At 43.1% G+C, this 12,412-nt stretch overlaps 1 protein-coding gene across 2 annotated transcripts in view; it reads right to left on the bottom strand.

The window, feature by feature from the left end:
• The window catches only part of MAMDC2 (MAM domain containing 2), a 162,889-nt gene that overhangs the window by 74,675 nt on the left and 75,802 nt on the right, over positions 1 to 12,412 (bottom strand). For both annotated transcript variants that reach the window (XM_055428374.2, XM_055428373.2), the window contains exon 5: positions 11,330 to 11,467. In XM_055428374.2, coding sequence (XP_055284349.2) covers positions 11,330 to 11,467 — 138 coding nt within the window. The remainder of the gene's footprint in view (positions 1 to 11,329; positions 11,468 to 12,412) is intronic.

Genomic DNA, 12,412 nt, shown 5'->3' with positions numbered 1-12,412 from the left:
AACACATAGGCCAGAGCCCTCCAGAGAAGACTTCCTTCAGCATCTCTGCAGCTCTGAAGTTTCTGAGCAGGCACATAGCTTCCCTCACCCCTGCTGTTTGTTTCTCTAGTTTTTACCTGAAAGCAAAAGCATAAACTGCTTCCAGGATACGAAGGAACAGGAGATGAGTTTATATAGAGCCAAATCTGCTGCTGCGGGCAGAAAGCTGAACCATTTAATCTTTCCTCTGCCACCCAAATTGATGGAGCTCAGGGAAAATCAATATACCTGGTAGAAGGCAAATGTAATAAGAAAGGCAGCCTTTCTCTTGTTTAGAGCATTGGAGGCTTTTTTCCCCGAGAGTAATCCTGGTCAAACAGAAAAAGCGTTTCAAATAAAAAATTTAAGAATTTTTAGAACTCATCTCTTTTAGCCCCATCCTATGTAGGGAGAAGTCTCACCTAGGAGTCTAAGTGTGAGGAGTGTGAATGTGTGTGTGTGTGTTGGGTGGGAATGAGAAGGCTCTTTGGTTATTCATTGGGCAATACATTACTCCAAAAAGAGAAGCCAAAGTGAAATAACAGAGAACAGTTGGAAGAAGTGAATGGAAGGTAGGCATCCAGGCTTCTGGCTGATCATAAGCAGAAATACAACCTAGGATCTAGGCCCTACTCTGCCATTATCACTCATGCCAACATCTTCAAACACTCCCCAAACATCAAAGAAACTAACTATTCTCATGCCTGGACACCTCTGCATACACTATTCTTATCTTCTCCTTATCCATCAGGCCAAATACCAGTTCTGATACGACTTCCTGTAGAAAGCCTTCCCCAAATTCCAAAACCAAGGTGGTCTTTCATTTTTCTGTGGTCCCATATAATTTATTTCATAATTCTACTAATTATACATCCCTATGCATATTTACATAGTATCTCAGTATTTGAACATTTTGAGAAAGGCCATAATATATGTTAACACAGAATTATATTAAAGGCACTGAGAAGCCATCAAATAGAGGTGTCTGTTTCGCTTTCTTTAGCTCAGCATTTCCCCAGTTTACTTGAGGACATATATAGCCCTTCTTCTCACATAAAGATTATTATAGTCAAATAGTGGCATTCTAGGGAACAGTTGGAATTTTTTGTATCACTAGGTTATGCAAGAATACCTGGTCTATAAAGAGGACTTATTATGTATTTGTTGAATGAATGAATGAGCGATCAGTGAAGAAGCCTCGTTGTGATCAATGAAGAAGGCTCTGACTAGGCTGATTATAATTCAGGATTGCTGGAAGCAGGTAAAAGTCTCCCTAGAGTTCTTCCCTTCCGTTCAGTTCAGTTCAGTCGCTCAGTCATGTCCGACTCTTTGCAACCCCATGAACCGCAGCACTCCAGGCCTCCCTGTCCATCACTAACTCCCAGAGTTCACCCAAACTCATGTCCATTGAGTTGGCAATGCCATCCAACCATCTTATCCTCTGTTGTCCCCTTCTCCTCCTGCCCTCAATCCTTCCCAGCATCAGGGTCTTTTCCAATGAGTCAGCTCGTTGCATGAGGTGGCCAAAGTATTGGAGTCTCAGCTTCAACATCAGTCCTTCCAATGAACACCCAGGACTGATCTCCTTTAGGATGGACTGGTTGGATCTCCTTGCAGTCCAAGGGACTCTCAAGAGTCTTCTCCAGCACCACAGTTCAAAAGCATCCATTCTTCTGCGCTCAGCATGACTACTTCAGGCTCAGGCTCAAATACTTCGTTGGGCCTTCATACTGACATCAGGGGACTAAGCAATGCTTGTGGGCAAAGCTGCCTGCCTTTGGGAGGAGCTTTAGAATAGCCAAGGAAGAAGAGAAAAGATAGGAAAAACGGAGAGGAGGAGATGGGAGGGGGAGAGGGAAAGAGAGAGGAGAGCAGAGAGTGCCTACGGCAGGGCTGATGTGCTCTACTACCAAGTCTCTGTGCTGCTCAGGGATGACCACGTCATCAGGCCTTGATACAGACATTAGAAAACCTATTGGCCAAGATACTAGAAAAGCCAGGTCCTCTTTTTCTCGTTCCTTACTCCCTTTAATCTTCCATTTTCTTTTTTCTAATGCCGAATGCAATGTGTTTACACATATTCAGGAGGGACGCAAGGCATTTTATTTTTAAAATTAATTTTTATTGGAGTATAGTTGACTTACAGTATAGTTTTTGCTGTATGGCAAAGTGAATCTCACACATATACATATACATGTGTATCCACTCTGTTTTAGATTCCATTCCTATATGGGTCATTACTGAGTACTGATTAGAGTTCCCTGTGCTATACAGTAGGTTCTTATTAGTTATCTTTTTATATATAGCAGCGTGTATGCGTCAATTCCAATCTCCCAATTTATCCCTCCCCTATTTGTATGCAGGTCAGGAAGCAACAGTTAGAACTGGACATGGAACAACAGACTGGTTCCAAATAGGAAAAGGAGTGCCTCAAGGCTGTATATTGTCACCCTGCTTATTTAACTTATATGCAGAGTACATCATGAGGAACGCTGGGCTAGAAGAAGCACAAGCTGGAATCAAGATTGCTGGGAGAAATATCAATAACCTCAGATATGCAGATGACACCACCCTTATGGCAGAAAGTGAAGAGGAACTCAAAGGCCTCTTGATGAAAGTGAAAGAGGAGAGTGAAAAGGTTGGCTTGAAGCTCAACATTCAGAAAACAAAGATCGTGGCATCTGGTCCCATCACTTCATGGGAAATAGATGGGGTAACAGTGGAAACAGTGTCAGACTTTATTTTTTTGGGGCTCCAAAATCACTGCAGATGCTGATTGCAGCCATGAAATTAAAAGACGTTTACTCCTTGGAAGGAAAGTTATGACCAGCCTAGATAGCATATTAAAAAGCAGAGACGTTACTTTGCCAACCAAGGTCCGTCTAGTCAAGGCTATGGTTTTTCCCGTGGTCATGTATGGATGTGAGAGTTGGACTGTGAAGAAAGCTGAGCACCGAAGAATTGATGCTTTTGAACTGTGGTGTTGGAGAAGACTCTTGAGAGTCCCTTTTACTGCAAGGAGATCCAACCAGTCCATTCTAGAGGAGATCAATCCTGGGTGTTCATTGGAAGGACTGATGCTAAAGCTGAAACTGCAATACTTTGGCCACCTCATGCGACGAGTTGACTCACTGGAAAAGAGTCTGATGCTAGGGGGGATTGGGGGTAGGAGGAGACGGGGACGACAGAGAATGAGATGGCTGGATGGCATCACTGACTCGATGGACATTAGTTTGGGTGAACTCCGGGAGTTGGTGATGGACAGGAAGGCCTGGCGTGCTGTGATTCATGGGGTCGCGGAGAGTCGGACACGACTGAGTGACTGAACTGAACTGAACCATAAGTTTCTTTTCTGCATCTGTGACTCTATTACTGTTTCGTAAATGGGTTCATTTGTACCATTTTTTTAGATTCCACGTATAAGTGATATTGTATAATATTTGTCTTTGTCTGATTTACTTCACTCGGTATGACAATCTCTAGGTCCATCCATGTTGCTGCAAATGGCATTATTTTGTTCTTGTTTTAAATGGCTGAGTAATATTTCATTGTATATATGTACCACATCTTCTTTATCCATCCCTCCATTGAAGGACATTTAGGTTGTTTCCATGCTCTGGCTATTGTTAATAGTGCTGCAATGAATATTGGGGTACATATATCTTTTTAAATTATGGTTTTCTGCAGATAAATGCCCAGGAGTAGGATTGCTGGATCATATGGTAGTTCTATTTTTAGTTTTTTAAGGAACTTGCATACTGTTCTCCATAGTGGCTGTACCAATTTACATTCCCACCAACTATATAGGCTGGTTCCCTCTTCTCCACACCCTCTGCAGTATTATTATTTGCAGATTTTTTTATGATGGTCATTCTCACTGTTGTAAAGTCATACCTCATTATAGTTTTGATTTGCAGACAGGAGAATGTTGGATCCCACCAAAGATAGGCCACGCCCAAGGGCAAAGGAGAAGCCCCAACAAGATGGTAGGAGGGGCAAAATCACGTTTAGAATCAAACCCCATACCCACCAGAGATGCTCAGAAGGCTCAAACAAAACCTTGTGCACCAGGACCCACAAGAGACTGAGCCAGACCTGCCTTTGAGTGTTTGAGTGTCTCCTGCACAGGAACGGGTCAGCAGTGGCCTGCCACGGGGGCAGGGGCTCTGGCTGCAGCAAGCCTGGGAGGTGTGGCATGTGGCATGGGTCCTCTTGGAGGAGGTCGCCATTAACTCCACCATAGAGCCACTGAGCAGACAACCCACAAACTGGAGAACAATTATAACAAAGAAGTTCTCGTACTGTTGCAAAAGTTCTAGGGCCCACAACAGATTTCCCAACCTGGGGACTTTGACTTTGAAGGCCAGTGGGATTTGCTTACAGAACTTCCACAGGCCTGGGGAAACCTTCCCCAGGCACAGACCTGTGCCTTCCAAGAGTCTTCTTGGAGGGCACAAATAAAACCTTGCGTGCACAAGCACTTAGGAGAAAGGAGCAGTGACCCCAGAAGAGACCGAGCCAGACTTGCCTGTGAGTGTCCAGGAGTCTCTGGCGGAGATGTGGGTTGACAGTGGCCTGCTGCAGTGTCAGGGGCACTGAATACAACAGTCCTGGGAGCCAAGCATACTGGCATAAGTCATTTGGAAAGAGGTCACCATTACTGCCATTACCCCTACCATAGTTTGGCTTCAGGGAGGGAACATAGCCACACTCATCCACAGAAAATTGGATTAAAGATTTACTGAATATGGCCCCACCCACCCAGATTCCCCCACAGTCAGTCTTTCCCATCAGGAAGCTTCCAGAAGCCTCTCCCCTCCCCCACCAGAAGCCTCTTATCCATATTCATCAGAGGGCAGACAGAATGAAAACCACAATCACAGAAAACTAACCAAATTGATTCATGGATCACAGCCTTGTCTAACTCAATGAAACTATGAGCCATGCCATATAGCACCACCCGAGATGGATGGGTCATGGTGGAGAGTTCTGACAAAATGTGGTCCACCGGAAAAGGCAATGGCAAATCACTTCAGTATTCTTGCCTTGAGAGCCCCATGAACAGTATAAAAAGGCAAAAAGATATGATCCTGAAAGATGAACTCCGCAGGTCAGTAGGTGCCCAATATGCTATTGGAAAAGACCAGAGAAATACATCCAGAAAGAATGAAGAGGCTGAGTCAAAGTGAAAACAACACCCAGTTGTGGATGTTACTGGTGATGGAAGTAAAGTCTGATGCTATAAAGAACAATATTGCATAGGAATCTGAAATGTTAGGTCCACAAATCAAGGTAAATTGGAAGTGGTCAAACAGGAGATGGCAAGAGTGAACATCGACATTTTAGGAATCAGTATATGACCAACCTTGATAGTATATTAAAAAGCAGAGACATTACTTTGCCAACCAAGGTCCGTCTAGTCAAGGCAATGGTTTTTCCCGTGGTCATGTATGGATATGAGAGTTGGACTGTGAAGAAAGCTGATCGCCGAAGAATCGATGCTTTTGAACTGTGGTGTTGGAGAAGACTCTTGAGAGTCCCTTATACTGCAAGGAGATCCAACCAGTCCATTCTAAAGGAGATCAATCCTGGATGTTCATTGGAGGGACTGATGCTAAAGCTGAAACTGCAATACTTTGGCCACCTCATGCGACGAGTTGACTCACTGGAAAAGACTCTGATGCTGGGAAAGGTTGGGGGCGGGAGGAGAAGGGGATGACGGAGAATGAGATGGCTGGATGGCATCACCGACTCTGTTGACATGAGTTTGAGTGTACTCCGGGAGTTGGTGATGGACAGGGAGGCCTGGTGTGCTGTGGTTCATGGGGTCGCGGAGAGTCGGACACGACTGAGCGACTGAACTGAACTGAACTGAAACTAAAATGGACCAGAATGGGTGAGCTTAATTCAGATGACCATTATATTTACCACTGTGGGCAAGAATCCCTTAGAATAAATGGAGTAGCCCTCATAGTCAACAAAAGAATCTGAAATGCAATACTTGGGTACAGTCTCAAAAATGACAGAATGATCTGTTCGTTTCCAAGGCAAACCACTCAATATCAAAGTAATCCAAGTCTATGACCCAACCACTAATGCCGAAGAAGCTGAAGTTGAATGGTTCTATGAAGACCTACAAGAACTTTTAGAACTAAAACCAAAAAATGATGTCCTTTTCATTATAGGGGACTGGAATGCAAAAGTAGCAAGTCAAGAGATACCTGGAGTAACAAGCAAGTTTGGCCTGGGAGTACAAAATGAAGAGTTTTGTCAAGAGAACACAATGGTCATAGCAAACACCCTCTTCTAACAACACAAGAGATGACTCTACACATGGACATCACCAGATGGTCAATACCGAAATCAGATTGATTATATTCTTTGCAGCCAAAGATGGAGAAGCTCTATACAGTCAACAAAAACAAGACCAGGAGCTGACTGTGGCTTAGATCATGAACTTATTGCCAAATTCAGACTTAAATTGAAGAAAGCAGGGAAAACCACAATTATATTCAGGTATGATCTAAATCAAACTTCTTATGATTATATAGTAGAAGTGACAAATAGATTCAAGGGATTAGATCTGATAGAGTGCCTGAAGAACTATGAATGGAGGTTTGTGACACTGTACAGGAGGTGGTGATCAAAACCATCCCCCAAGAAAAAGAAATGCAAAAAGGCAAAATGGTTGTCTGAGGAGGCCTTATAAACAGCTGAGAAAAGAAGAGAAATGAACAGCAAAGCAGAAAAGGAAAGATACATCCTTCTGAATACAGAGTTCCAAAGAACAGCAAGGAGAGATAAGAGAGCCTTCCCCAGTGATCAGTGCAAAGAAATAGAGGAAAACAATAGAGTGGGAAAGACAAGAGATCTCTTCAAGAAAATTAGAGATACCAAGGGAACATTTCATGCAAGTTGGGCTCAATAAAGGACAGAAATGATATGGACCTAATAGAAGCAGAAGATATGAAGAAGAGGTGGCAAGAATACACAGAAGAACTGTACAAATAAGATCTGAATGACCCAGATAACCACGATGGGTGTGATCACTCACCTAGAGCCAGACATCCTGGAGAGCAAAGTCAAGTGGGCCGTAGGAAGCATCACTACCAACAAAGCTAGTGGAGATGCTGGAATTCCAGCTGAGCTATTTCAAATCCTAAAAGATGATGCTGTGAAAGTGCTGCACTCAATATGCCAGCAAATTTGGAAAACTCAGCAGTAGCCACAGGACTTCAGTTTTCATTCTAATTCCAAAGAAAGGCAATGCCAAAGAATGTTCAAACTACTGCATAATTGGATTCATCTCACATGCTAATAAAGTAATGCTCAAAATTCTCCAAGCTAGGTTTCAACAGTATGTGAACCGAGAACTTCTAGACATTCAAGCTGGATTTAAAAAAGGCAGAGAAACCAGAAATCAAACTGCCAACATCCGCTGGATCATAAAAAAAGCAAAAGAATTCCACAATAGTATCTACTTCTGCTTCATTGACTATGCTAAAGCCTTTTACTGTATGGCTCATAACAAACTGTGGAAAATTCTTAAAGAGATGGGAATACCAGACCACCTGACTTGCCTCCTGAGAAACCTGAATGCAGGTCAAGAAGCAACAGTTAGAACTGGATATGGAACAACAGACTGGTTCTAAAACGGGAAAGGAGTACGTCAAGGCTGTATATTGTCACTCTTCTTATTTAACTTATATGCATCATGAAGAATGCTGGGCTAGATGAAGCACAAATTGGAATCAAGATTGTGGGGAGAAATACTAATAACATCAGCTATGCAGATGACACCACCATTATGGCAGAAAGCAAAGAGGAACTAAAGAGCCTCTTGATGAAAGTGAAAGAGGAGACTGAAAAAGCTGGCTTAAAATTCAACATTCAAAAAACAAAGATTGTGGCATCCAGTCCCATCACTTCATGGCAAATAGATGGGGAAACAATAGAAACAGTGACAGACTTTATTTTCTTGGGCTTCAAAAGCACTGCAGATGGTGACGGCAGCCATGAAATTAAAAAGATGCTTGCTCCTTGGATGAAAAGCTATGACCAACCTAGTCAACATATTAAAAAGCAGAGACATTACTTTGCTGACAAAGGTCCATATAGTCAAAGCTATGGTTTATCCAGTAGTCATTTATGGATGTGAGAGTCGGACCATAAAGAAAGGCGAGCACTGAAGAACTGATGTTGGTGTTGGTGAAGACTCTTGAGAGTCCCTTGGACTGCAAGGAGATCAAACCAGTCAATCCAAAAGGAAATCAATCCTGCATATTCACTGAAAGGACTGATGCTGAAGCTGAAGCTCCAATACTTTGGCCACCTGATTTGAAGAACCAACTCAATGGAAAAGACCCTGATCCTGGGAAAGACAGAAGAGGGGAGAAGAAGGGGATGTCAGAGGATGAGATGGTTGGATAGCATCACCAACTCGATGGAGATGAATTTGAGCAAGCTCGGGAGTTGGTGATGGACAGAGAAACCTGACTTGCTGTAGTCCATGGGGTCGCAAAGAGTGGGACATGACTGAGCGACTGAACTGAGCTGAGTAGTAATGTTGAGCATCTTTTCATGTGCCTCTTGGCCATCTTTATATCTTCGTTGGAGAAATGTCTATTTAGATATTCTGGGGTTTCCCTGGTGGCTCAGATGGTAAAGATATTCTGCTCATTTTTTGATTGGGTTATTTGTTTTTATGATATTGAACTGCAAGAGCTGTTTGCATATTTTAGAGATTAATCCTTCATTGGTTGCTCCATATGCAAATAATTTTCCCCATTCTGTGCATTGTCTTTTCATTTGTTTATAGTTTCCTTTGCAGTGCAAAAGCTTTTAAATTTAATTAGGTCCCATTTGTTTATTTTTGTTTTTATCCAAAGCATTTTTGAAATAGATCTCAGTGGGTGGTGAATTTGGAGATTTTGATGGATAGCATTAGGTAAAGAAAAAAGAGTAAAATATTAGAACTCAAAGGAATCTTAGGGATCATTGAATTCAAATTCCTCATTTTTAAACAGGCTGGTGGAGACCCTCAGAAGTTAAGGGACTACCCAAAGCACTGAAGGACATTTGGTCCTGTCTAAAATGTCCCCAAGACATTTAGTCTGTGCACAAAGGTCCTTGATATTTGGTCCTGTCTAAAACCATTTGACACAGACCAAATAATGCTCACAGGTGTTTTGGAAGGGACCAAATTTCAAGGACCTTATGGAACAGACCAAACACCTTACAGACATTCTAGACAGGATCAAATATCTGCAAACCACCTAAAGTAATACAGCACTCTTATAACTGGGTCTGGAGCACAAGCATTCTGATGGGCCTCCTCTTGATCCCTTATTGATACAAACATGGTAGGAATGTTCTGTGGTCACAAATGAGAGAGAGGAAGAACTAGTGGTGATGCATTTTTCAAACAATGGGTTACATGCAATTAACATAGGCTTCCCTGGTGTCTTAGATGGTAAAGAATCTTCCTGCAATGCAGGAGATCTGGGTTTGATCCCTGGGTCAGGAAGATCCCCTGGAGGAGGATATGGCAACCCACTCCAGTATTCTTGCCTGGAGAATTTCATGGACAGAGGAGCCTGGCAGGCTACAGTCCATGGAGTTGCAAAGAGTTGGACATGACTGAGTGACTAACACACACACACACACACAACACAGTCAAAGGGATGATCTGACACTAGTCCACAGGTCTGCTGCCTCTCCCAAGAATATGTGTTCTCCCAGAGAGCTGGTCCTTGACATCATTAAGAATGAAAAATTATGCACTGAACAAATAATCATTAGATTATGACATGGGTTACCCAGAGTATCTGACTTTAGAACTAATTTTTTAGTGATTTGTGAAAAGTTCTTTAACACCAAAGGTTGTATCTCTGTGGTAATGACACCAAGGATTATTGCAATTTTAATGCACTAGTCTTTCAAAATTCTCTCTATTCCTTGCACTAGAATTTGAAAAGATGGCAGAAAACAATCTCAAAATCAGCCTACTTCCATAAATTAAGAAATGTCATCTGGCATTTCTTTTTGAAATCCCAAGACAGTGTTAGTTGTTTTATTCATTTAAACAAAGGTTTCAAGAGGTAGTAACATTTTATTACTTTGAGCTAATCCTATTGTCATTTAAAATACTCATGCAGATTCCTGAATTAATCTGTCATAACAGCTGATCATTTACTCTATACATAACACTCATTATAGGTGTGGCTCCTACAATAGCCACAAGTAGACAGGGGTGTGTGTCTCTGGGGCCAAAATATATATATACATTTGGAAACCCGAATCATCTGTGCAACACCTAGGAGCAAAGAGAACAGTAAGGACCGGGTGAAGACTGTCCAAGGCCAAGATAAGTAACAAGATGGACACTTAAAAAAAAGTTGGAGACATGGTTAAAAATATTCACACGAAGAGAAACTACAGTGAATGAGGAATGATGTAAAGTTGCCATGTGTTCAGGCAGCTGAAGGGGACACACTGTCATCATCAGCGATTTATTGTGACTGAGCAGATCACCTAAATATCCACACGGCAAAGGATTAAAAGGGAAAATGTTACTGTTTGTAGCAGAACCAACATTCCTATTCTGTCTCTGATGGAAAGCCAGTCACCAGAACCTTCTCTCTGGTCAACAAGAACTTGGAGTTGACAAAAGAATGTGTTGCAACCGTGAGGAGACCTGGGTTTTCATGAAGTCTACCAAGGTCCAGGTGAGAGCTGCCATAATCCACAAGGAAGCAGGCCCTTGCCGGGTTTCTCTGTAGGGTCTTTCTCCCCCAAGTCCATTGATCACTGATACCCTCTCCTCTCCAAGTTTTCCCAGCAGAGAACCAGCTCACTTGGCCACTAGGGGGCCCTGTTGCTCACCACATTCAGGACTGATCATCAGCATTGGTTCACCTCCCTGCCAAGAGACAAGTTCTTACGGACTCCTTCGCATCATTCAATCTATTTTCAGTGAAAAGTAACCTGGGGTTATTCCAGCCTTGTCTTTAGAAATGCTGAACGACAAACAGAAAAGAAAATAAAGCATAGTATGGAAATATGAAAATAGCAAGGCCCGGTCACAGGGCAAGGAAAGCCTTGAACTGGGCGGCATTCTCGGTTACAGCGCGCGTGTCTGCAGTTTGCCTCTGTCTCAAGGCTTACTCTTCACTACTCTCCTGCCAGGTCTCTCAGTGCCTGCTCACCTTCCTCTCACTGCCTCCTTTTCTGTTGACAGAGCCATGGCCAGGTCAATATAGTGGGGAGACAGCAAACAGAGTTATCCCGGAAAAAGGTGTCCCCAGCTCACCCAGTTCACTCTTGAAGGTGTGATCCTGCGGGAGAATAGAGTGCGAGTTCTGAACTTTTCCTCCTCCAACAAACCAGTTCACATTGGGGTTCCAGTGGTTCACAAAGCCACAGAGATGGTTTTCTTCAAAGTCACATTCTGGCAGAAGAGAAATAAAAACAGACTTGATGTAGTTATGCCTGCAGCTGCCCAGAATCACTGCAGTTTGCTCTTACTCAGGTATGTTTCTCACTCCCTTCGACCACTGGGGCCTTTGTACCATGAGCCCTGGACAAAGTTGGTCGAGAGGAGAGATCCTGTAATGAACAGAGGTTATCATTCATCATTGCTTCTTTGGATTGTGGCCCATGTGGCTTGCAGTGTGACCTCTCCTAGTCTCCATTTCTTCCTATGCAAAATGGGGGGGACACTCCCACCACGCAGGGCTGTGGTAAGGGTGGACAGCTGCCAGCCCAGTGCCAGGCACATGGTTAGTGCTTGGTAGATCAGCCAACTCTGTGTCAAAGCACTATCTAGAGCTATACTTTTAGCTCCAGAAATTTTATCCACCACCTTTCTGGGAACCCATTCTTTCATTCCCTTCTCTCTTGATGGTAGACAAAGTACTAAGCTGAGGGCTAAGGCGCGTGTTTCCTAGATGCTAGAGTTCTCTGCTTTTCTTATAAACAAGATCTTAGAATAGTTGAGACAGGAATATCTTAGGCCCTGGGCCCTTTGGCAGCTACTGAGTAGAGAAAACAAGAGAAGACAGAGCCCCTCTCTCCCCGTTTCAGTAACATTGACGTGCTCGCACAGATAAATTGTTCCTAGCCAATAGACTCCTTTGGGGGAGCAAGAAACTCACAAGCTAGTTCCTCTGTTGACCCCCATTAACAACAGTTAAAAATACGAAGTTGTGACTGTGCTGGTCATCTCCTACTGGCTCCTCCAGACCCACCCACCTTTCTTCCACCCTGCTCCATCCTCCAGAGGTTGATGTATATGGACCTGTATGGGCTTCCTTGCCTGCTGGCTTCTAAAATGGATTCAACCAATGGAAGCTAAGAGGAGAACATGGTTGGGATTGTTTATTCCTGCAGTTCA

The sequence above is a fragment of the Moschus berezovskii genome, chromosome 7 (genome assembly GCF_049115385.1).
Source record: "Moschus berezovskii isolate FMDL1 chromosome 7, NW_MosBer_1.0, whole genome shotgun sequence".
NCBI classification, from domain to species: domain Eukaryota; kingdom Metazoa; phylum Chordata; class Mammalia; order Artiodactyla; family Moschidae; genus Moschus; species Moschus berezovskii.
Note: the sequence above shows the minus strand (reverse complement) of the source record. Positions and strands in the feature narration are given on the sequence as shown.